The 26,227-nt window shown below is 43.5% G+C and overlaps 1 protein-coding gene across 2 annotated transcripts in view; it reads left to right on the top strand.

The window, feature by feature from the left end:
* Positions 1–24,225, top strand: part of trim2a (tripartite motif containing 2a) — a 28,224-nt gene extending 3,999 nt beyond the window's left edge. The window contains exons 1-12 of one of the 2 annotated variants that reach the window (XM_072670237.1): positions 3,739–4,126; positions 12,335–12,513; positions 13,212–13,452; positions 14,401–14,552; positions 15,624–15,804; positions 18,477–19,206; positions 19,893–19,996; positions 20,173–20,340; positions 20,520–20,688; positions 20,850–20,920; positions 21,062–21,202; positions 22,035–24,225. In XM_072670237.1, coding sequence (XP_072526338.1) covers positions 12,380–12,513; positions 13,212–13,452; positions 14,401–14,552; positions 15,624–15,804; positions 18,477–19,206; positions 19,893–19,996; positions 20,173–20,340; positions 20,520–20,688; positions 20,850–20,920; positions 21,062–21,202; positions 22,035–22,187 — 2,244 coding nt within the window. In that variant the 5' untranslated portion in view covers positions 3,739–4,126; positions 12,335–12,379 and the 3' untranslated portion in view covers positions 22,188–24,225. Of the gene's footprint in view, positions 1–3,738; positions 4,127–12,334; positions 12,514–13,211; positions 13,453–14,400; positions 14,553–15,623; positions 15,805–18,476; positions 19,207–19,892; positions 19,997–20,172; positions 20,341–20,519; positions 20,689–20,849; positions 20,921–21,061; positions 21,203–22,034 lie in introns of those variants that run through there. The other variant, XM_072670238.1, reaches the window with a different exon arrangement.
* The last annotated feature ends 2,002 nt before the right edge of the window (positions 24,226–26,227 follow it).

The following is a 26,227-nucleotide window of genomic DNA, read 5'->3' as shown; positions in this document are numbered from 1 at the left end:
CAGCATAGCAGCCACTTAGCTACTAGGATACCATAACAACCACATGAAAAGCATAGCAGCCACTTAGCTATTGGGATACCATAGCAACTGCCTAGCATCAGCATAGTAACCACCTAAAACAGCATAGCAACTACCTAGCAATCCCATATCATCCACCTGGAAAAGCATAGCCACCACTTAGCCACTGCCTAGCAACCAGCAGGTATACCACAACAACCACTTAGCTACTGGGATACCTCAGCAACAGCATAGTAACCATCTCAGACAGCATAGCAACTGTTTAGCAATCACATAGCAACCACTTGGGATACCTTAGTAGGAAAGAGCAGGGTTACAGATCACAGAGGCCTGTCTGAGCAGACGTTCGTCTGGATTAGTGAACAGTGTTTCAGCAGCCCTGTAAGGAAAGTGGAGGATCTCCACCCACTGTTTTACATATGAATGAGCTCTCTGCTCCAAACATGATCCATAAAGTGTCTGTGTCTCTGTAATTTATGTAATTAATGTAATTTATGTAATTTATGTGATTAATGTGATTTATATGATTTATGTGATCCACGTTTGCGTAAAGTGCAGCGTTCACCACTGCTTTCAGAAGGGGAAGACAGAAATGTCAGTCATTTGCCTGACACGTTATGCTAATTACGGTGATTGCGATGGCCAATTACTGTGCAGGAACTGCTGTTGTTGCTTGGAAACGGTGTGTAAGCGGCCTCTCCACCCACTAGCCCCTTAGTGGAGTGGGGTTTGAGTGGCTTTTCAGTCACCTTTGAGTGACAGGCTGCGCGTTATATACTGCCTCTAATGACAGGTTTGAAATGCAGGACTTCCATCTCACCCTGCGCTCAGGCTGAAGGCGAGACTGGAAGTGACAGATAAATACACGCCTCGGTCTTCAGAGCCTGATTCATATCTCTGGGAGCAGTTTGCTTCTTTGTGTGCACAGTGTGCGGCCTGTAGGCCTGTCACTGTTCTGCAGAGAAGTTTCGTCCAAATGGATCCCCAGTAGCTCAGCCGAACCTTGGGATTCTGACTTCTTGGGAGCACCTCACGCATTTCCATCACACTGTTTATGCATGTGACGCTTAGAGGAATGAAGCAACGTGAGATTACACAGGTACTCTTCATGCAGAGTGTGCTGAGGTGCAGCTTCACAGTCTGAACTACAGCAGTTTTTAACTAGTCCTGGAGAATCACTGTGTTATCAGTTATTTGTTGTAGGGATTAATGCACGCTGCCCTGCTATGATTGATTGACACGAAACAGCATAGACTGTGGGATAGACTGAGCCTGTATCCCACAGTCACTCACACTCTCATAACCCACCACCTGCTCTCACACCACAGCTCTCTCCATGATCTCACTCTTTCTATCCAGTTATGTTGAGCTTTCGGGTGTCCCCCTTTTTAAGTCTTGGTTCCTCTCAAGGTTTCTTTGAGTTTTACTGCTGCTGTCACCCTTGGCTTAATCAAAAGAGGCAAAGACCTGGATCTCTGTAAAGCTGCTCTGTGACGCAATTTGTTGAAAAGTGGTATATAAAATAACCAGAATTGAAATATAATAATAATAATAGAAGAAGAAGAAGACCCGTTTAGCACATTTTACACACCCACTATGTCACTTTAGTCAAAATAGCTCCACTCCGCACTGCTGCTGCAGCCGGCTGGACTGTAGTGTCCGTTAATGGCTCACTGAGGACAGCAGAAGACGCTCTGAACACCGTGGTTAAAACTAAGACTCGGAACTGGATTGGGATTCAAACAGCCGATACCTGATCCACTGAAATATACATGGATCGCCCCTGAACCACCCCTGCTATCCTGTTTAATTGGACACAGTGCATAAAAATCACTGTACTAAGAGAGAGATGTAATCCATCCCACTCATACGTCTCTTTTAAATCTGATTCTTTTGAAATCACTTTCATATTGGACATAATCCAGTCAAAATGGAAATGCTGGTCTTTCTAGAATCCCTCTCATCTCTCTGTTTGACCACAGGGACTGTAAACACACCTTGCTATGGGCCCATGTCTGCTTATTGGCCCTGAGAGTGTTGGCAGTAACAGTAGACAGCGTATGACCCCCAGCCATTCCCCCTCTGTCCCCGCCTCTCACCTCTGTTGTTTATGTTGTTGTAGCGGTGGCCCAGTGGACCGCTGCGGTCAGGTCCTGAGTCATCATCACACCAGTGAGAGGAGCTGTTGTCTGGGGCCCGTATGGGTCGCTGCCAGGGCTGTTGTAGTGGGCCAGGCCTGCTCGAAACCGCTGAGCTCAGGCTTCTGGAAGGGCCTGGGCAGTTAGCGATGTGGAACTGGGCAGTTAGCGCCTGGTGGAACTTAGCATAGCCTAACAAGCCTGTTGGGAGGACTGGTGGTGATGTAATGCTTGGCTAGCTGAGGATAGGAGAGGAAAATAAGCTTGTGTGAAGCATCTGTCGTTTCACTGAGGACACGTGAGTATGTGCTGTATAACTGTAGAGCTGCTGAGAAGGGTCACTTGGTTTTGTGTGAGGATAGATGGGTATGATCTGCTGATGTGGCTTTTTCATGATATTAACCTTTAATAATAACAGTACTCGTATTTTGTACATATTGCACCACCATAGCTGTCCCAGAATACCGACATACTATATAAACAAAAGTACTGGATGGAGCTCCTCCACCATCATTCCAGAGAACACAGTTCCTCCACTGCTCCACAGCTCCTCATGCTGGGGGGCTTTATACCCCTCTAGCCCACGCCTGGTCATGATGTTGATCTACTCCAGAGAGTCCTATTCTATTGGCAGTACTTCTTCTCTACAGAGACCAGACAAGCTGTGTGTGCATTTGCACATCTGTGTCAGCAATAGGTTCAATCATTTTTTAGAAGGGGTGTCCACAAACATTTGGACATATAGTTTGTGTGGGTCTAAAATTCCAGCAGTAGACACGTTTTATAATACCTAGTTCAATTTTGGCATAGCAGGAACAACAACAATAAAAATAACTATAATAATAATTATAATATTATATAATACTATATATAATACATTGATAATAACCATTTGGCTTTAATTTAAACAAACATTAAAAACAAAGACCCCCTGTTCCATTAGTGAAACTATTATAACCCTTATGTAATCCTGTCTGAGGAACCCGGGAATCCTAGAAGGTTCCTAGAAGGGCTGAAATGTGAAATGTGGTGAACTGTCCCTTTAGGCTCAGTTATTATGGGCTGTATGAGTGAGCAGGTTAGGGGGGTTTATGTGCTCCAATTTCCCACCGACAGTTTCATTTACCATTATGATTAAATCACTCCATTACTGACTGCCTAATATTCACCATCCCTGCCCACCGGCAAGCTTTGAATTTGCATAATCACACACACAGACACACACACACACACACACACACACACACACACACAGACACACACACACAGACATATATATATACTTTGAGTTTACTTAGTCTGTTTTCTCTCTCTCTCACTCTCTCACTCTCTCACTCTCGCCCTGCTTGCTGTGCAGTGACTCAGCACTGATAATGCATGCTGACAGAAGCAGTTGCCTGTCTCTCTCTCTCTCCCCCCCCCACACACACACACACTGTCTCTCGCCCCCCTCCCCAACACTCTCGTCTAATCTCGCTCGCTCTCATTTCGCCGGCTGTGACGCTGACCCACGCTGCATCCCACATCCCACAGTGCTTTGCAGTCGCAGTGCAAGTTGCAGTGAGTTAGCACTGAGAGGAGTTTGAGTGGGTGGGCGAGTGAGACAGCAAGAAAGTGAGACAGAGAGAAAGGGAGTGTGTGAGAGAGAGAGAGAGAGAGAGAGAGGAGCAGTGGATGGTGGTGCAAAATGAGAGCAGGAAGCAGACGAGCGAGTGAATGAAGAGAGAGAGCGTGCGCGAGAGGGAGAGAGGCATCAATAGGGACTTGAGGGGAGAGGCTGAGCCGAAGTGTTTTGATCCGCTCCTGTTCATTCACTAATCCTGGTCTGGGGTGTTAGTTGGATATGAGTCGTCATCTCTTTCCTGGCTTATCCTCAGCACTCAGATCCCTGCAGGGCTGCACACTGAGAGCCAGAGCATCACTCGGTGTCAACATGTGGGCTGGACGTTGCTGAGGACGAGCGGTTGATGGTAGGACTTTGGGTTTGGGTGAATTTGGTTGTGTGCATGGTCTGCTGCGTCCTCCTCCGGTGCTGCAGGTCACCTTTCTGCCTCTGCTCTGCCTTGCAGTGACGTAAGCGTTGTGGCGCTTTCTAGACTGGGCACCTTAAATATAGTCTGTAGATGGACAATATTATACTGTACTTATCATATAGAAACAGACACAGATCAGCCACAACATTAAAACCACTGACAGCTGTAGTGAATAACACTGAGGATCTGGGTTCGATGGCTCCTGTGGGGGGGGGGTGGATCTATTAGTCAGGTCTTGAGGGTGGAGGAAAAATGGACAAGCGTAAGAATTTGAGACACTTTGACCAGAACCAGACTGTGATGTTCTAGACAATGACTGGGTCAGAACATCTCCAGAACATCAGCAAGCAGGTCTTGTGGGGTGTTCCCGGTATGCAGTGGTCAGTGCCTACCAAAAGTGCTCCAAGGAAGGACGACTGGTGAACCAGCAGCAGGGTCATGGGCTCGTTGATGCTCGTGGAGATGGTGACTTTAATGTTATAGCTGATCGGTGTAATGAGCACCATAATATGCTGTTGTCAAAACATCTTCCTCTACAAGACCTCATGCATGATCAGCATGATCCTGAAGCTGCTGGTTGAAGGTGGAGCTGATACAGGGTGATGATCATGTGTCCAGTGTAGGAGATGGTGGACAGGGGTTAGCATGGGCACTCTGACTGGTCTGCTTGGTACCTCGCGTAACCATCCTTAAACATCTCTGTGAACACTTCTGCAGTTCCACCCAGACGGGATGGCCTTCGTCGCCCTCGCACATCGATGCTGGTCTGTCCTTACTTGGACCACTGTCAGTATGTACTCACCACTGATGACTGGGAGGCATTTGGGAGATGCTCCGAGGGTCCAGTAGTCTGGACCTAATGAACTGACCCTCGTCACAGTGTCTCAGCTCTTCACGCTGCCCAGATTCAGATTCACATCCAACACGCCGACTACGAGAACTGACTGTTCTGTGACCGTCTAACAGAGAACCCAGACCTTCTCATGCGGCGCTATTACCTTTATCTGGGTCATAATGTTTTGGTTCATTCATTCAGTTTAATGGAAAGTCCTGTATTGTGTATATATAGACAGTATAAATGTAGTATAGTCACTGTCTGTGTACATATATATATATATATATATATATATATATTTTTTTTTTTTCTAACAGTAATGTATAACAGTCTTTACTTTATATAGGTTTTGTTGTTTATTTAGTCAGTAGTTTATTGATTATTTCCAATAAGCACTGAATTAGCTTAAGTGCTCAGTGCTCTGCTCGATGTCACTGGAGCATAAAGCAGCAGTCATTTGTGTGGCAGCGGCTGTCTTACATAAAAATTATGTAACAGCTCTCGGCAGAGGCCACATGAACAGCGAGGGTGACCCAGCTCCAGCAGCTGAGATTTTACTGATTTTTAATTTTTTTTAATAGGGATGTGGAGATTGATTATTGAACATTTATGTAGATTATATTATATAACTTTATGTAGATGGGGGCATTCATCATCTTAAATAATCGTTAATGATCAGCGTGATTCTGATACATATTTTAAATTGTTCCACTGATTTCTCAGTTTTCACAGTTAATCAGTAAAATCCTATGCTTATAGTCTTGATTAATCAATGAATAAAATGACTAATGAAATTGATCGTGACAGCCCTATTCACAGCACTTAGTATTTAGATTTCTGCTGTAAATGCCACAGTGATGTTGAGCTTCTGCTGGTTGATGGAGTTGTGAGCTGATCCTGATTGAGTGTGCACACACCCAGGATATGTAAAGTACAGGTTGACGTTATGCCATATTTGCATATGACATTGGCCAGAAAAGCCATGTGGTGAGGCTGCTCTAAAACCACACATTTATGTAACAGGATTATATAATGTTCTTAAAATGCAGTTCTCTAAAAGAGGCGTTAGTACTGAAGGCACAGAGAAGCAGAAGTCTCTCTGAATCAGACTCAGCCGCTCTGGATCAGAGGTCACTGACCCCTTCTCCCTGACTTATCTGTGTTGCTATGGCGATATGGTCTCCTTCTCTGGTTGAATTATGGTCCAGTTCATTTGAATGGAATGACGGATGCCCTCGGGGCCGGGGTCGTGTCCTGTTTGCGGTGGCTCTCGCTGATGTGGACAGTCTTGACCTTGCTTGTGTGGCTGCTGTGCTGCACCCTGTCAGACTGCCCGGTGCTTCAGGCCTGAAGACTCCGGTTCACTGTGGGGACGACTCAGAAGCTGGATTTCTGAATCTCCTTATTACCCTGACCCTAGCTAGCCAATCCATTTGAATTGAATATGGATACTGAAGCAGGTTTTCACACAAACCAGGGCTTTGCTATTATAAATCACAGGGCAGATTTCCTAAACAGGGACTAAGCCCAGTCCTGGACTCTCTTTTAATGAAGAACCTCCATTAAACTTATTCACAAAAACAAAGGCAAGATAGAGGAGACAGTGTGGCAGAACCATGTTCTTCCATTCATTCCATGTCCTTCATAAACAAAGATTACTGGCAGTTTTACCAGTAAAAATGTAAAATCTGGTACTAGTGCTCTTTCCACTTGTTTGCATGTTGCAGTTGGCATTCGATAACGCCACACTGTCACACAGAAACACTAGCCGTGGATGAACCTGCCGGTAAACGTCTCTTTATGAAGCTGGAAGGGACTTAACAATCTTTTCTAGAACGTTCTCCAACATATTTGGTTTCACATGTGAGTGTTGATGGTGGTCACACACTCATTCTTTCTTCTTATCTTCTCAGAGTTGATAGAAGTCATTGTTACATTTGATTCCACACTGATTTTGTTTGTTTTATGAAACAGTTTGATTTATTTTGTTGTTGTTTTTTTTTTTTACCAAACAGTTTTGTTTATTGGAATCTGTGGCTCAGATTCAGAGACTTTCGGTCAATTTGACCCTCAAACAGGCGTGAAGTGTTGATTATTAATATTCAGTAGCTCATTAACATGTCGATTTTGAGTGGCTGTTACAGAAGTTACATTTTACCCAGTTTTTAAACCTGATATTTTTACTTTAAGCTGTGCTTGCAGCAGTTAAAGACTCAATTCTCATTTTTGTAGCTCACTTTTTTCCTTGCCACTGTCGCCCTTGGCTGCTCACTGGGGGTCTTGGATTTTTCAGGTCTTCTTATGCTGTTGGTTTCTGTCTTTTACTAATATTACTGATTGTGTAAAGCTGACTTTTAGGGACAGGGATTGGACTGCTGGACGTCAGAGGAATGGTTCTGAATCATTTGAGGACAGCAGGGTGCTATTCTGCAGCTCAAGGTCACCCACACTCTCCCACACAGAGTTAGCAGACTGAGAGTGAATGAGTCATCCTTCTGTCTAACATCTCTGACAGCGAGGGATGTGCTCCGGAGGTTTGAGATGCAGTCCTGGTACTACAGTGAATGTACTTGTGCGTCTCTTTCTGATGGTAGATGCTGGACTCTGACATCACCACCTGTAGGTCCTGCGATGACATTTTAGCATTGTTGTGGACTAATCCATTCATCTTGTGGTCTTATCTTAGGCTTACTAGGACGGTCTGATCTGGCCATGCATGTCAGTTGTTCAGTTGTAGATGATTTAGAGGACGGTGGAATAGCTGATTTCTGACTGTTCTGAGATCTGTATAAAGAACTGAGAACTGTTTAAAGCCCTTCCCAGATTCACCTGCATCTCCAACCTTCTTTCTGAAGGCCCCAGAGAGCTCTCTGGATCTGGCCATGGTGATCTTCTTCACCTCTCACTTCAACCATCAGTCAAGATCAGACCAGACTAACGTCTGAGGTTTAAATAAGACAGACTCCTCCAGACTCATCAAATATATGGACAAAAGTATTGGGACACACCTCTTAATCATCAAATTTGAGTGTTTCATTCAGTCCCATTCAGCCTCTAGTCCTGCAGTCTGTCTTTCCTCCACACATCAGTAAAAGAATGGGAGCAGGTTCTGAAGAGCTCACTGAACTCCAGCGTGGTTCTGTATGTAATAGGAGACACCGCTGCACCAACAACAAGTCAGCTGGTGAAATCTCCTCCCTCCTAGATCTTCCTCCATCAGCTGAGAGTGGTGTTATTATTGAACAGTGGAAGAGTTTAGGAGGAACAGCTCTCAGAGAGCAGCTCAGTGTCCACTGAGTGTCTGTCAGACCACGTAAAGTTACAGAGCGGGATCAGGGCCGAGTGCTGAGCTCAGAGCAGAGTGCAGAAAAGCCTCCAACTGACTCAGTAACTGCAGCAGAGCTCCAGACCTGTTGCTGCTGGTAGAGCTGAGAGTAAAGGGGGAGCAGCTCCAGATTAATGTCTAAGGGTTTAGAATGGGACGTCAGAAAAGATCCTGTAGGTCCATATATTGTCAATATATTTGTTTATTATGTATAGTTTGTATCTCAGTATCAGTACTGGCTCTTGTATTTAGTATCTAAACTTGAGGTATTCTCTGACTCATTAGCCCATTCCACTAGCTAGGGATGTTCTCTGAGTGGACAGTGAAGCACTCTTTGGTATGTTTGGACTCTTTGGAGCGTCTCTGGATAAGAGCTTCTGCTGAATGGCATACGTGTAAATATAAATAGTTTTATTAAACCATTAAAGCAGGTGTGTGTCCATTCTCAAACAGCATCCACTTTGTGTTTTCATTAAAAATAGATGTGAAAAGCTCTCATCCAGCCAGGCTTATAAGTGATGCGGACTGCAGCACTAGAGAGATGCTCCTGAGGAAATCGGCCTCTGCAGCTGTAAATCATTCAGAGCAGCAGTTAGCTTAGCTTCACTGCAGGCAGAGCAGGCTGCTGACCCATAGACCCGGTCCACACTCATCCAGTGCTGACTGGAGCTGAAGCTCACAGCTGTGTGTGCTTGTATGTGCCACGTTAATGCCACAGAGTGCCGAGAACCTACCACTGCTAAACACAAGCTTTTAGAGGCTTTGGAGGGAGAACAAATGGTTATGGTGTGGACTCTGAGAGTCATAAAGGGGAAAGTGAGGCTCAGGCTCAGACTGATGCTGTGGAAGGCAGTAATCTTGGTGGGTTCAGAGCATAAATCTCTTCCACACACAACTGGAGAACACATCAAAGCACTGGGATGCATCTACATTTATAAACATATAACAGAAACGTATGATTGCAAAATCTGAAGGCAGATGTTATTCATTTATTTAGACCCCATAGTGCCACAACACAGGCCTTTATTCCACAAAGCTGCAGAAAAACAAGCATGAATCAAAGATAAAACTGTACACTTGCAATTGCCTACCTCTATTTATATATACTTCTGAATATATATTTGTTTTTGTTTGTATTGAAGATTTTATATATTTGATATCTTTCTATTTTTCTAAGCTTTTTTATTTTTTATCTTGTCTTTTATCTTGTTTTATATGATTGGAAAGTCATCAAAGCATTTTACTGCTAGTTGTAGCATGTGTGAATGTGATCAATAAGCTTTGGTCTAGTTTGATTTGATTAATCAAACAGTCATCCAACATCATAACAAGTGGATGTTTAAGCGTTACAGTTGATAAATCAGCTTCTGCTTGCGCATCAGTTCCTCATTAACATATAATTTGCACATAGAATTTACAAGAAGCTTCATGCAGATGTTTCAGCAGTGAGCCATACACAGAGCGTTCAGCAGCAGCTCTCTATTAACTGCTGCTCATCTATATTTATATTGTATGGACAAAAGTATTGGGACACCTGCTCATTCATTGTTTCTTCTGAAATCAAAGGTATGAAAAGGTTTATCCTGCTTTTGTTGAAGTAACTGTCTCTACTGACTTTCTTCTAGATTTAGGACGAGCATTGCTGTGAGGATTTAATTGCATTCAGCCACAAGAGTGTTAGTGAAGTCCGAATGTTGAATGATGATCACCACCCCATCTCATCATCCCCAACCCCCCAACTCATCCCATCCATCATTCCAGAGAACACAGTTCTTTCACTGCTCCACAGCTCAAGGCTTTTGCCCACCCCTGTAGCTGAATGCATTCATTAGAAGGGGTGTTCACAAACATTTGGACAAATGCTGTGTATTTATTATACTGACAATTGCACATACCGTCCATTGAATACTAGCACTTTATACTTTCAAATCTTGGGGGTACGGGTCCTAGTGTTACTTTGCACTACAGTTCCAACAGTGTTTGCTGTAATTCTGCTGTACAGAATCGGCTCTATTTATATCCCTGTATTCATCTGAGCTACTGCACTACTGTAACTCTTCTCACCTGTGCCTCTAAAACTGCATTTAAACTGTATTAAACTATTGGCAGGTGTAGTGTTGCGGCTAACATCACCACCACTGTAATGGAAGACAGCGTTAATGATTTTGCACAGTTTGTACATGGATAGTGTAAATCTATTAATATTAGTATTATTATTTTTATAAATAGTCACATAAAAATGTTTATATAGTGCTTTTTTTTACAACCTGATGTTGCAAAGCAGCTTTACAGAAATCCAGAAATGACTCAAACGTGTAACACAGAGCGAGGAAGCCAAAGGCGGCAGTGGCGAGGAAAACTCTCTCAGAGCTGGAGGAGGAAACCTGGGGAAGATTCACAAGTTCAGTTCAGTTCAGTTCAGTGTTTATATGAGCAGGTCACACCCCACCCAGTCTGTAAGCTCTCCACAGAGTGTGAATTATTGAGACCGTGTTCTCCAACCGAGACTAATAATCCACTTCATTGTACTGATTCTTTTGATCTGTCAGTCTTCACACACCTGCGGCTGAACTGAGCATCTGATGTTTTACCTCTTTGATCCCCTTCCAGTTTTCTTCAGACTGTTCTTCAGCAGTAGTTACAGTATTCAATCCCATGAGACAAGAGTTAGGCCTGCTGCTCACTGGGAAAGAGCACTCTTCAGTAAAGACAGTGGTTCTGTACAGAACAGTGACAACTCAAAGAACCATTCGGGTTTCCTGGATAAATGGCTCTTTGGACGGGTAGATTTGTAGATCCTTCTTCATAGATTTTATTGATCGTTCCACTATTGCTAGTTAAAGTAGTGCTGTTCGATATGACCTCAAATCAGCATCACAGTTAAGTGAACATTGTATCTTTTTATTATTGTATTATTATTTTATTTGATTATTTATATTATGATTTTAGTTTTGTTGTATAGTTTTATGATGATTCAATAATAAATATATAAGCTGCTCGAGTTGCTCAGTTGGCTCAGTGTTTGAGGTTTCCCCTGTTTTGCTTCCATGTAATTGGACAGGGCGGAGTCCTGTGACTTACACATGCAGTAGTATGTTTTTAAGGGGCAGTACACAAACTCACTCAGTCAGGAAAAAACGAACAAAATTTAAATGTGATTAAAAATGGGCAAAAATATCGACATGGGCAAGATCACATTGACTAGAGGTTCTGAATGTTGGTTTAGAGCTCTACGCTAAAGCCCTTTTCAGCACTGTGTAGGACCCTTTTTGTTTGTGTACCTAATTAAGTGTTTGACCTTGAATGCTGGCATTGCTTACAGTAAAAGAAGGCTGACGACACTGACAATTACTCAGCCTACATCAGTGGTTACTGAGTGCCAGTAGCTGTTAGCTACTTTAGCAGTTTAGACTGAGTGAAGTGTTTCACTGCTGTCCAAAGCTGGATCCCAGTGAAGGACAATGCCAGTTCACTCTCCTCAAGCTGTGCCATGGCCTGGATTCGACCCCTCCAGTCTCTCTAATTCCATCTTACTACAGCATGGCCTAGCTGGTGTTCACAGCCAGTGTGTGTTGTTGGTGTTTAGAGATTGTATGTTGCACAGACCCACATGGCCTCTCATTATTTGTATTATTATTATATTGTATTATTAGTATTTCTAAAAATACAAGCAGTACAAACAGTGTCTTAGAATTGTTTGAAGAATATGAGTCTGAGCACAAACAACCTGGAAACTTAGTGACCTCCGAACCAGGAACATGCAGTGTCTGCAGAGTGCAACTGTGTTTATAATGAACCTGAAGGTGTAGATGATGCTGGAAAAGAGGAGAAAAACAGAAGAGTATTATTATTATTATTATTATTGATACCTGGGACATAGTGCTGCTGCCCACAGCCGGGAGTGTCGTGTTCGTCTGTATGCAGGTGTGTCTGTGCAACTGAGTCTTATTACAGAAATAACCCCCCTCTCTGTCTCTGTGTCCAGGCCGCAGGCTAAGAGGGAGCGTGAGAGCTGTGTGAGAGCTTTAGGATGGCCAGTGAAGGCTCTACCCTTCCAAGCCCCGTGGTGCGTCAGATCGACAAGCAGTTCCTGATCTGCAGCATATGCCTGGATCGCTACGACAACCCCAAGGTCCTCCCTTGTCTCCACACCTTCTGTGAAAGGTATGGAAGGAGTCAGAATCAAGCTTTTAGACTTTTTCAGATTTTGAACTGAATCAAAATTGTAATTGAGTATTGATACATTTAAAACTGAATTGATTGATCTGATATTGTTTGAAATGTAATCTGAACTAAAGTTGAATTTTGATGTAAAATATTTTTTATAACTGAATTTTGAACGTGTGAAGGAGCAGTGTTTAGATTTTAAGTAGACATTTTAGATTTTTTCACTATTTAAAATACTTGAAATGCAAAATTCAAATGTACATGATATAATACAAATTCAGAGTAATAACCTTCAAATTCAGATTTTAATGCTGCGATTTCTAACTGCACTATGGGGGGGTCAGTTTATTATTACTGTATAAAGGTACATGTTGTGTACCTATATGACTGTAGCTCATCAGTCATCTCCACTTCTATCATTAGACCACAGTTTACCAGATATTACACTATTGCAATGCCGAATTACATTGGCGCCATCTACAGTAAAGTCGTGGTTATTATATAATCCTTATATCGGATTATTGTAAGCATTTTATTGTTTTGTGTGTATTGTGCTGCTTTAAGAGTTTTTTTCACACCTTATTATTTAATTATTTCTAATTAATTATTTAATGAATGTGGACACTGAAGAACATAAAGAGTGTGTTTTATTGGTTGACTCGGTCTACATAACGGTCTACTATACTGTTGTTTAGGTGCCTGCAGAACTACATCCCGGCCCACAGCCTGACGCTGTCCTGTCCCGTGTGCCGCCAGACGTCCATCCTGCCAGAGAAAGGCGTGGCGGCCCTGCAGAGCAACTTCTTCATCACCAACCTGATGGAGGTGCTGAAGAGGAGCCCAGACAGTAGCCGAGGAGATGAGCGTGCCGGTCTGGACTCCATTGAGGTTGTGGCCACAGGACAGCCACTCTCCTGCCCCAACCACGGAGGCAATGTACGACCCTTATGTCTGCAGGAGAGAATCCTGTAAAAGCAGATCTTATGGATTCGTTTTCTGATGTTCTGAAAGCTGCTGACAGTGATTTGGCAGGGAGGCTAATAGGACGCAGAGGTGGGGGGGGTGCTGGTGTAACAGTAAATACCAGTGTGACATTTTGATATACAGATTTAGTGGAGACAGCGATAAGCCCAATGATGGTACAGCCTTGCTCCAAGATCTTCAGCAGCTTAAAGAGCCCATATTATACATTTATCTTGTATATTGTGCTGCATTTTAACACATTATCCTGGAGTTTATGAATCAAAACAGTGATCATTTATTTTTACACCAACCTCTCTCTTTTACACACACTTTATACAGCTCCAGAAAAAAATAAGAGACAGTTTTACTATTTCTAGGCAGTGTGTTTAGGGAACATTTGCGTTGTATTTTATAAACCATGGACAACATTTCCCCTAAATTCCAAATAAAATTATTACTATTTAGAGCATTTATTTATTTATTTGCAGAAATGACAACTGCTCAAAAACAGCTGCTCAAATAATTCAAAGAAATGATGAATTTTAACTTAATTTCATTTACTAATTGAAATTTAATTTAAATTAATTTCAATTCCAGCTTACTGGTTCTCTTTTTTTAACCGGATATGATCTTTGATCCACATTGGCCTCACTCTGTAACATTGTCAGTTAGATTTGGGCTAGTCTGAGAGTGCTGCCTAGAGCTTTATCTGTAGGAATGTCTAGTATCAAGTCCGTACATATGGTAGTGCTCACTAGAGGAACGTTGGCATTCCAGACTTGTGCTGAGGGGGTAATCCCCTAAACATCTCAGCAATAGTCTGGTTCTGCAGTAAGTCTGAGCAGGCATTTTTACTGTATTTCTACATATGTGTGCCTATCTTGACATGTACATGGAGCTCATCGCTGCTGCTTTTGTCAGGTGATGGAGTTTTACTGCCCACCGTGTGAGACGGCTATGTGTGAGGAGTGCACCAGCGGAGAGCACGCAGAGCACGCCACTGTGCCACTTAAAGACGTCCTGGAGCAGCACAAAGCCTCCCTGCAGGAGCAGCTCGACGCCGTCAAGCAGAGGTGAGCTCTGGGTATATGGTTTCACTATTGAATAGATTCTTAAGAGGTCAACACAATAAGTCCTGAAATTAAGGATCCATTATCATCACAACACTGCAGGTTATGATTTCCAGTCAAATATAATCAGCATATTAACTGAATGAACTGATTGGTCATCAGCTCATTATACCATGATCCTGTTCTTCTTCCTGTTCCTTTTTACATTGAATAACAACCTAAAATGATTGTATTGATAATATTTCAGCTTCATTCGGCACAGCTGTTTACAGGTGTTCCAGCTTGCGTTACGTGTGATCAGATATACTGCAGTGCTTTGGCAACTGTACGATTAAATAGAAAAGAAAGATACAAAAGATTACTGGTTGTTTATTTGTTACTGTACTTATTTCCTAATTAACCTCTTAACACTCCAGCCCTTTTTTCTATTTTCTGGAAATTAGTATGTTGTTTTTTCGGAGTACAATTAGGATTACTAACAAATGGATTGAAGGAAATATACAAATCTGGTGTTGTTTTGAAGGGGACAACCTAAGATCTACAGTGATATGAAGTGTTTGTGTCTTTCTTTTGACTTTAATTCAGTAGCCGTAAAGGTCAGAGTATAATGGCTTCATCATCATGAGAGTCTACCCAGTCAATCGATGTATAACTATTTCCACATTTCATAAAAGTTTTCCGGGTGGTAGTTTGCCACCAAAATATTTATTTGACAAGATATGACATAATAATTAAAAGCAGAGATTCTAAGCTTTAATATGATGTCCTGTATTGGACCTGTGATGCTTCAGATTTGCTGATAGATATTCACAGTGATTGATTTGTGACAATATAATAGATCGGATTTTGGACTAAAAACAGTTGACTCCGAAGGCTAATACCAAAGCATGGTGAGGCTTTTGAGCACCTTATAAAACTACTATACAAATCAGGGACGCGCTGATACTACTTTTTTCCTTTCTTTATGTTCCTCAAGTTTCTGCCGATACAGAGCGTCAGTATCAGACACACACAGACAGAGGAAGAGGAGAAGAGGAAGAGAAAGTTCTCATTCTTTCTTTCTCTGTTTTCCAGACTTCCTGAGATCGATTCTGCCTTGCAGGTGCTATCCGAGATCCTGCAGCAGCTGACCAATCAGAAGAGCACGATCGAGGATGACATCCACACCACTTTTGATGAGCTGCAGAAGACGCTCAATGTGCGCAAGAGCGTTCTGCTCATGGAGCTGGAGGTCAACTATGGAATCAAACAGAAAGTTAGTATAGGTGGTTGAGCCCAGTTTGATCAGTGCATGGAAAATGTTTGCTGTTCATGTACAAACTAACAAACCCAAACCCACTGGCTCATTACAGTATACAGGAACAGGTCAGTGGTTCTCAAAGCCTGTGTGTCTGTGCTATCGTAATGACGGGAGAAGTTCGCCTTGTGCAGATTGAAACGCGGACTAGGTCTCTTAATGAATCATGGCTGTGTTTGTTTTGGGCGTAACGTGCAGTAATAAACCAATCAGCATCTCTCACCGTTCCCTTTAAGAGTCAGGTGCGGTCTGACTTTGGTGGGTTGCTATTTCAGTGGTGTAAAGTGGGAGATGGGGGTGTATAAGCGTCGGGCTGCACACGCCTGTGTTGACAATTCACTGCAGAGATAGCAACGAACGCCTCACTGCTGACGAACGTCTGTCTAGGCTGGTTTCAGTCAGTGGAGCTCCTGCTGTGTTTTCTGCTGCCAAGATACACAGCAGTACCCCAGAAACTGACCTGAACACCCCTCATTTCCAGACCACCGCGCCCATCAGAGTAGAGATATTCACAAGCAGCGCTGCTGTTTAACAGATGCAGGCAAAAGCTGTGAAAATAGACTGTTAGCGGGGTCTGAGATAGCAACGAGCATCTCCACGCACCTTGTGCAGGGTGTAAGACAGGGCCCTTTGTGCTTCCCACTTTTCATGCAATTATCAGACCCTCTTTAAACTGAGTCAGGAGTGTCTTGGTATCTCCTGTACTGAACTTGAGAACCATGGGCATTTAAAAAAATGCAATACTCATATCATCAAAGCTGCAATATGTGATGTGGATATCCTGAACAATAATTCTGTCTGTACATTTGATGAGTCTAAGTACTCATTTAATCAGAAAAAAGTAAATAATTGAAGTATTGGCGTGCCAATCTTACACCATGTCACTGTCATTGATTCACCGGCCTGTGTTTTATTATGAGACGTATGTAGCAATACAGTCACTCTTGTACTTTGAATATTTTGTGCAACCAAACCAGAAGCATGTGACACATCCACTACCTCAGAGTTTTGCACGACCTCATTTTGGCCTGCTTTCAGTGTTTACATGTCGGATCCTCCCACAACGTGACACTGCAGTCCAGCACTGGGAGATGACTAAACATGCAACTGCAGCGCACACACGCCACCATGTGGCTCAAACTGGAGCCCTGGTAGTGGAGGGTGCGTCACATGGGAATGATTCACAGGAAAACCAGCTGAGCAGCCCCACGCAGACCAGTGTAGCCTCACGCTACATCCTGATGACACGGAAAACAGTGGGAGTAGTGAGTGACAGGTGTTGTTGACTGTTGAGGCTTTGAGTGCTTATGATGGAGGAACACGGTGATGAAGAGCTTGAGGTGAGGTATGAGTAGGATTTGATTTGAGAAGATCTGGAAGATCTGATGGCCATGATTAGAGTTATTAGTGACTGTATTTGTGATTCACTGTTATATATTAAAGTTACCTGCCTGTTATTCTGCAGTCTTACAGCCAGTCTTACCTGTTCTGTGTGCTGATTTGGTTTGTGCGTGGGTGTGTGAAGGTGGTTAGAAGCTGAACACACTTCTAACTCGGGTTCCTCTGGTGTTCCACATGCACATGCCTGTTCTGTGTCCGTACATTGATCACCTGTGGACAGTTAACAGCAGTACAGTTTGTATCCATTGTATGTTTCCACTTTCTGCTGTACTAAGTACTGTAGAAGGTGTCTCTCCATGTAGAAGCATTAGCTGTGTGGAACAACTGCAGATAAGCCTGAGCGGAAAGCGTCAAACCAAAAGTAAACAAGCAGTGATATCTCTCATATTTCACATGGCCTGAGAGATGGTGTCTGTCACAGTTACGTAAACCACGGTTGTGTCTGAGAGCTGTAATAGCTGACTTAGCGTGTTGAGGGACAGTAATGGATGTTCAGAAATACGTCCTGTGATTACAGGGCAGTGCCTTGGTTGGATAATGACTGCTTATGTTTATGAGGGTATTGTGCGAGTGATGCCTGGCTGTGTTTGGACGTCCAGTTGAATGTTGGAAGTTATTCAAACTTCAGTTCATGGTTCACACTGGCACATCTTTTATTTGGGTTATTTAGGGAACACAGAAAAGGGGTTCTTCTGTGTAGTTCTGGGCGATATGGCATAAATACCGTATCTCGGTACTGCAGGATATTCTCACTATGTACGACATGTCATGCTTTTTCATTTGTATCTCATAAGTTACAGAAAGAACCAGTGTAAGAACATTTAAAATTAATATGGGTACAAATGATAGTTTGACAGTTAATCATCATTTTACACACTAGGTAAACTGTCTTTATAATGAACCATATCCCTGACATACTCAGAAGAGTATATTGTCACATATAGTGATGCATAATTTGTAAAATCCCAGTAACTATAATGTAAATTAAAATGTAATCCCAATGGTTGTAAATACAAGAACTATACAAGTACACTGTACACACAAGGTAACTATATTATCACATATCAGCACATTTCCAAGTTCAACGTCTAAAACTCAAGCCACAGCCTATCTTAGTCAGTTATGATGCTACTGGACAGCAGTGTGATATGCTGTGATATAGTCTGATAACTGTATATCATAAACTTTATATGAACGGTATATTTCTGTGTGTGTGTGTCTATATGCAGGTACTGCAGGCGCAGTTGGCCTCGCTGCTGCAGGGTCAGGATGGCATGCGCAGCAGCTGCAGCTTCACCGAGCAGGCACTGAGCCACGGCTCTGAGGCCGAGGTGCTGCTGGTCAAGAAGCAGATGAGCGAGCGTCTGGGCGAACTGGCCAACCAGGAGCTGCCGCTGCGGCCCGAGGAGAACGGCCAGCTGGAGTTCCTAGCCGAGACAGAAGGCCTTAGGAAGTCCATCCACAACCTGGGCGCCATCGTCACCACCAACGCCGTCGCCGGGGAAACGGTAGCCACAGGTGAGGGCCTGCGGCACTGCGCTGCGGGACGGCCCACGTCCGTCACCATCACAACCAAGGACAAGGACGGAGGGCTGTGCCGGACGGGAGGCGCACTGCTGACGGCTGAGCTGAGCGGAGTGGAGGATGGGGTACCGACTGGAGAGGTGGAGCTCATAGACCACAAGAATGGCACATACGAGTTCCTGTACACGCTGCCCCGAGAGGGACGCTTCACGCTCTCTCTGCGGCTCTACGGCCACCACATCCGCGGGAGCCCCTTCAGCATTCGCGCCACTAAAGCTGCTGACCCTTTGGCCAATGCCGACGGGGCCAAAAAGAGGCTGAAGTCACCAGGCAGCGGCCACGTCAAACAGCGCGCCATCAAGCGCCCGGCCAGCATGTACAGCTCAGGGAGGAGGAAGGAAAACCCCATTGAGGATGACCTCATGTTTAGAATCGGTAGGTGTGGGCTCTGATAAGAACAGACTCCTTCTGGATCTCCTAACCTCCACTATGTAGAGGAAATTAGGGCTGCAGTAATTAGTTAACAGAGTAATGGGCTCTCAGAAGCTCTCTGTTACTCTGGTGGGAGCAGTTTGTTTGTTTTAAGGAAGTATTCGCAGGAATGTCGAGTAGAGCTGGGCGATGCATCTCAAATTTTATTAATATATATATATATAATATTGTGCTGATGTGAATGTGCCTCATAATGCGTGTTTTATGCACATTATATGTGTGGAGTGTCCTGAACATTGTGTGGAGTTACACTATTGCCCATTTTTTTTATTGACCATTATATATATATATATTATTTATACAGTTTAAACAGTTAGAAGTGGGCAGGATGATGATTTTGTTTATAAATTCCATGATAACTTCTGTTCTGTGTGCTTTTGGAAGTATAGAAGTGGTTACTGAACACTGACGAACAGTGTATTTCATTACAGAGAGCAAAATTAACCCTGAAGTAGTAATAATAATAATAATAATAATAATAATAATAATCTTACACTACTGTGTATTTGGTCTGTATAAAAATGGTAGAAATTAAGTAAGTAAGTAATATGGAGCAGAAATGGATGGAATTTAGTTAAGGTTAGGTGGTATAAAATGAACTTTAGCACTGACAGTTTTTTTTATCGTAGGAACTAAAGGACGGAATAAGGGAGAGTTCACTAACCTGCAGGGAGTGGCAGCTTCCAATGTTGGAAAAGTCTTAATAGCAGACAGTAACAATCAATGTGTTCAGGTAAGGGAGTGTCACTGCACTGCATTTACTGTAACTTCACTGATACTGATGTTCAGTGAAAAAGCTGTGTAATTTGGGGGGAAAGTCCACAGATTGTTATAATTCATGGTGAAGTCTAATAGAGAGGAATTTTATAGGGTTCTAAAGGGTGTTTGTAACTGTCTGTGCTATTGTAGATATTTTCTAATGACGGACAGTTCAAGAGTCGCTTCGGGGTACGGGGACGATCACCAGGGCAACTTCAGCGGCCCACTGGAGTCGCTGTGCACCCCAGCGGGGACATCATCATTGCAGATTATGACAACAAATGGGTCAGCATTTTCTCCAGTGATGGAAAATTTAAGGTGAGGGAACTTTACAAAGCTCATGGCCCAAGCCAGCATGGCAGAATGCAGGAAGCCTGGTCATTCGTACTGTTGTGATACAGCTTGCAGTGATGTGCTTCTATAAATGTACACAGATACGGCGTCCACATTCAGCAGATTTTCATTCCCGCTCTGTGCCTTTTCCTCTCCTCCACCAGACTAAAATCGGCTCAGGGAAGCTGATGGGTCCTAAAGGTGTGACGGTTGACCGAAATGGCCACATCATTGTGGTGGACAACAAAGCCTGCTGTGTCTTCATCTTCCAGCCCAACGGCAAACTCGTCACCAAGTTTGGCAACCGTGGCAACGGTGACAAGCAGTTTGCAGGTATTTTCCGTGCTGATATTTACAGGAGCTTTCCACACATTAGGCACATCATGCCGGAGTTACAGTGCATCATTAATGCAGCTCTCACTGGCATGGAGAGTGTACAGCAGGCCAGGATGTGGGGTCTCACTACCTTCCTCTCGGTTTGTCTCTTTTTATAGGTCCTCATTTTGCAGCAGTGAACCAGAATAATGAAATCATTGTAACTGATTTCCATAACCATTCTGTAAAGGTATGTTCTTACAGAGATGCAGATTTGATAACCTTTCATTTTGAAACAGTAATTAGGAATGATTAAACTACTGTAGTTTAGCCGTACCCTCACTGCAGCTGTGATTTAACTGATATAGAATGTATTAACTGCTACGCACAGGTTTTTAACCCAGAAGGAGAATTTCTGCTGAAGTTTGGGTCAAATGGTGAGGGAAACGGCCAGTTTAATGCCCCCACCGGAGTCGCAGTGGATGTCAATGGCAATATCATAGTAGCTGATTGGGGCAACAGCCGAATACAGGTATAGTAGCGTTGGTCTCAGTAGGTGTGTTTTGGTCTGTAAAACTCTTTTACATCAGAATTAATACAAATACACAAACACAGAAGACAGTGAGAATGTGCTGCTGGTTAGTAAAGGTATTGATATTTGTATATACATGTGCGTGTGTGTCTGTATGTATGTGTGTGTGTCTAATATATATATATATATATATATATATATATATATATATATATATATATATATATATATATATATATAACGTTACGACATAACGTTGTGTCTCTAGTTCAGCACAAAGAGCACTGTTATGAGTGTCCTTCACATGATCGTGACCCTGCACAGCTGCACTGGATCCTTGGCTTGCTGTTTTTCAGATCCCTGGCTTTATTAAAAGGTCATCTGTGTTGCTAAGATGTAAAATGGAAAATGATCAACATTGTAGTAATGTGCCTAAACCAGTTTACTTCTGCAGTGTTACACATGACTTATTGCACTCGTTGGGTAAATGCACACCTGTGTATGAAGCCACCTAGTGGTAATGTCTTATATAGCATGCTGTAAAGACAAAGACAAGACAACCATATTCACCTTCAGTGTTGGACACACATGGAATTTGGCCACCGCCTTTTAACCCATCAATGCATTAAACACACACACAGTGTCAGTGAGCACATGTGGCTGGAGCAGTGGCCAGCCATTGCCGGGCCTTGCTCAAGGGCCCAACAGTGGCCGAGTGTATGTGTACAGTATGTTATATGGCATGTAATGTGTGATTATATAAAACTGACTATATAACGTCTTCACAAAGGCTACATTAAACCCTCAGTAAAACAGGTATCTTGTATTGCAGGTGTTTGACGGCAGCGGCTCGTTCCTTTCCTACATTAATACCTCGGCTGACCCGCTCTACGGCCCGCAGGGACTGGCCCTGACCTCCGACGGCCACGTGGTGGTGGCCGACTCGGGGAACCACTGCTTCAAAGTGTACCGATATCTCCAGTAACACTCCCCCCGTCCCTCACTGCCCAAAACACAGACGTTTGTGCTCGTCTTGCAGCTCGGCCTCACCACTCTCTGTGCCATACACCACCCTCACGTCACGGCAACCTCTATGTCGCCGTGACGACTACTTTTTGATCCCAGAGGTTTCAAACGTACTTCATACCTACCTGTCCTTTTATTTGAGAGAAAATAGGACCACACCGTTGCAGATGGGGGTTGGCTGCCTTGAGTTCTTCCTGTGAGCTGATACTGACGGAGTGCTGAGTGAAGGATGCGGTTTTGGAGATCTGGGGAGAGGTAGCGAAGAGTTTGAGCTCAGAGGATGATTTCTCTCTTAAGCATAACAGCACTGAGGTCCCACAGCAGGACTGATCTGATAGTTCACATGATCTTAACACTGTTTACTTCTGAGACATCAGCCTTCTTTTATCTATTTTGCCCCTGAAGACCACAGTATGGTCTGGAACAGCACACACAGGTTAAACCGTAGATGAAGTCCTGATGTATTCTAAGTCCAAAAAAACATGTTTTACTGTTCTGAGAGGACACAACACTGTTTTAAGATCATCTGTAAAAAAAAGAACAAGTACGCACTGAAATTTGAGGGATGTAAACACACACACAAACACACACACTGTTCGAGTTAAAGTCACAGTTGATTATTAGGCTGATTATGAACACAATAAGCATTGTAAGCAGCGTCTTCTTAAAATTTAAACTCATCTGTTTCGGTGTGTCTGACGCCCTTAAGAAGAGGGTGTGTGTCTGTATGGATGAAGCATGTACAGTACGTCTTAGTAATGTTTACTGGGGAATATGCAACACGAAAGGGAAGCACTTATTATTTAAAAACAGAAGAGGCTGTTTTGAGCCACAAGGCCGCAGTTTGTTGAAAATTTAATTAGTATTTCATTTATAGCACTTTTTTTTTACTCCCCTCATTAATCACTGTGTTCTGTCCATCATTCCTGGGGCCTATTACCCTGTTCCACCAGCCTATCATGTCACACCAGTTCTTCTAGCTTGGCGTGTATCAGCAGTGCTCTCTGTAGGCCACTTTTAATACACATTAATAACGAAACAGAAAAACTGATGTTCGTTCATTTGACTTAAAAAAAGGAAGTAAATCACGGCTGCTATGGTTGTGGCCTCCAACACAGCATGCTTTAACTCATAAACGCTGCAGAACCTCATTGCAGAACCTCATTGCAGAACCACGATGCCAAATGAAACAGAAGTGCCCGTAGTGTCGAGTTAACCGTTTCTGACCAGGTCGTTCATAAGGAGTAGTTTTGAGAGGGCCGTCCTAGTCCAGTTCATTTCCCAACACATATTCCAACAAACTCCACCCCCTCTGCTACAGTTATGCCGAATCAGCACCCTGCTGGTGAGCTACCAGCCCATAGGCATCTGAGGTTGTGTGAAATGTAGTAGTCGTCAGCCTGCCCTAATGAGTTCTGTTACAGGATAAAGAGAACAGCGCTTGCTTTCTGGTGGAGCTTTCTGGCTTGTTTGGGTTTGTTTTACTTTAGTTCTTAGACTTCAATCAGTCAATCAGTCAATCAATCATTCGGAAATGCATAGAGGGTAATCCTCATTTTCAGTTCAGCTGAGCATTTACAACTTAGGTGCTCCAACTACACCAACTACATCCTCATTAGTCCATTTTGGTGCAGGAGGCGGGGCTTGTTGGCATTAGGATGGGAAAACTGAGCATCTTTTTGGTTCTTCAGCAGAACATATAAGCTTAACTCATTTTCACTAAAGATGTTGTTCACTAGCTGTTTGTTTGTTTGTTTGTTTGTGTACAGCGCTGTCTTAACGTGGTACATTCCAAAACTAGGGAGTTTTCCACCACCTTACTGTGGCATTTTGTAACAGACACTGCACAGCGTAGCGCCCTCGTCTGGCAGGTTTATGCTACATTTAGACGTGTGGCCAGTTTTAGCCTGAATGCTTTGCTCATATGGTCACTTTTTTCCTTTTTTTGTGCTCAGCATTGTGTACACACATAAATAAAAAGTCATTTGGACACTAAACTAACCAGCCTAACAGTGTTTAAATATTTCCACAGGATGCTTTAAATGTGCTCATATTAGTTCCCCAGTTCATTTAAAGGTGTTCTGCAGAGATGAACAGCATGCAGTGCCATCACTGTCCACTAGATGTCACTCACTGTTTAATACCACTCACTGAAATACTCATTTATTATTTTTAGTTCATTTATCAGTTTTAGCTGTAATATGTATGTAAAGTAAAGCCAGGGCTGGGCTGTAGACCCATATTGAGGCTAATCTTGCAGTTACAATGCAGTGAGTCTGAGTTTGAGCAGAGCTGCTGTAATACCGAGTCTGACCGCAGGGGGCAGCACAGTGATGTCCTCTCCTCTCTCAGCAGCTGAAGGGAGGCAGATGGCAGCGTCTCAGACTGAGGTAAGCAGCTGGAAAACTCTCTGTATGTGGGATTAAACTGCTGCTGCTTTAGGAAACGGGGCAGCAGTGGAGCTCAGACTGGGAGGACAGGTCTTTCCCTCCAGTGAAGGAGAGCTGATGGTCAGCAGGGCTGTTAGTGGGGCTGTAGTGACCCGGTCATCAGTGCACAGGCAGGTCAGTGCTGCAGTTCAGCTCCTAATGAGTTAATCAGGCAGGTGTGATCTTCATCCTGCTCACCTGAGCTTCATCACAGCACAGAGACAGAGGGAGGTGGTGGAGCTGCAGCTCTGTGTGCTTTCAGGTCTGATCATCAGGTCTGATCTTCAGGCCCAGTTCAGCCCGTCTGACTCCAGACTGGGAGGCTTTGGGTCAGTTTCTCAGTGGACTTTATTAAAGGCCCTCTCTCTGGCCTGCTGCTCACTCAGGGTCACTCAGGGTCACTGCAGGGTCAGCCTGCTCTGAGTTTAATGGTGGTTTACATCAGCTCAGCTCAGTTTCATCCAGATATGTATAGAAATATAATCTACATATTTCTGATACATAAGCAGGGTTTAATTCTACATCCAGTGTATAACCATAGTGTGTAGTGTGTGTATAACCCACTGTAGGAGGGTCACACTCGACACTCCCTCTACCCTTTAAACTGATCCCGACCCCCAGCCTGATCTTCTAAACCCCAAATAATCAGTAATCAGTGGAACTTCACCTATTTCTAACCTGTTGTTGAGAATGTCTGGAATTTATAGTTAATAAATCTACACTGGAACTATAAGCATTACTAGGGTTCGTCCCAAATATGATGATTTGTTTTTGCACAAAGTTGTCAGCGATATTTGTCATATTTATAATGATGCTGGTTATATATGCATATATAACAAACAGTGACTGTTAAAAAAAAGACTAGCAGTTTATGGCCGCTCTGCAATTTCACTGTGGTCCACTGGGGGGCAGTGTAGCTAACAAATTAAATGAAATGTTAATGATCAAAGGAGGGGGGGCACTTCCTGTTTCCCCTATTGTATCAAACAATGACTGCAGAAACACTCCAGGGAGCGTGAGCTCCCTCTAAGGCCAGTTAGGACTCAGCAGCTCTGTTTGACCGGTAGTTCACGTCCTGGTCAGTTAACGCTGTGCTACTGTTTAATGGGATTTCCTCTGCAGTCTTAAACATGATCATTATTACAGTAAAGAAGTAAAGACTGATGAAATCAGGGTCTGATTACTTATAATTAGTCCCCTGTAAAGCCACTAGCCCTCACTGCCGTCATCATTCCCGAGCTCAGTCTCAGTGTAGAAGCTCTAAACGGCGAGGCTGTTCAGAATGAGAATGATCAATCATTTATGACCTAAGATTTGACTTCAGTGCTCCACATTAACCCCTTCATTTTGGACTCCATTGTCTGACAAGCCCGGAAGACACTCCCCCTGGTGGTAATTCCTCTCTACAGGTTCTCCTGAGACATTCTGAGTCAGGCTTCACTAAGCCCCGAGTACACGGCTGCACAGCGTAGGGAGATACGAGCAGGCCATTCAGCCTGAGACTGTTAGGAGTTCTCCAGACCGGCTGAGGAGGACTGCTGGAATCAGAACTGTAGAGGTTCTGCCCCCT

This window comes from Salminus brasiliensis, chromosome 24 (genome assembly GCF_030463535.1).
Source record: "Salminus brasiliensis chromosome 24, fSalBra1.hap2, whole genome shotgun sequence".
NCBI classification, from domain to species: domain Eukaryota; kingdom Metazoa; phylum Chordata; class Actinopteri; order Characiformes; family Bryconidae; genus Salminus; species Salminus brasiliensis.
The sequence above is the reverse complement of the archived record's forward strand: the minus strand, read 5'-3'. Positions and strand labels throughout refer to the sequence as shown.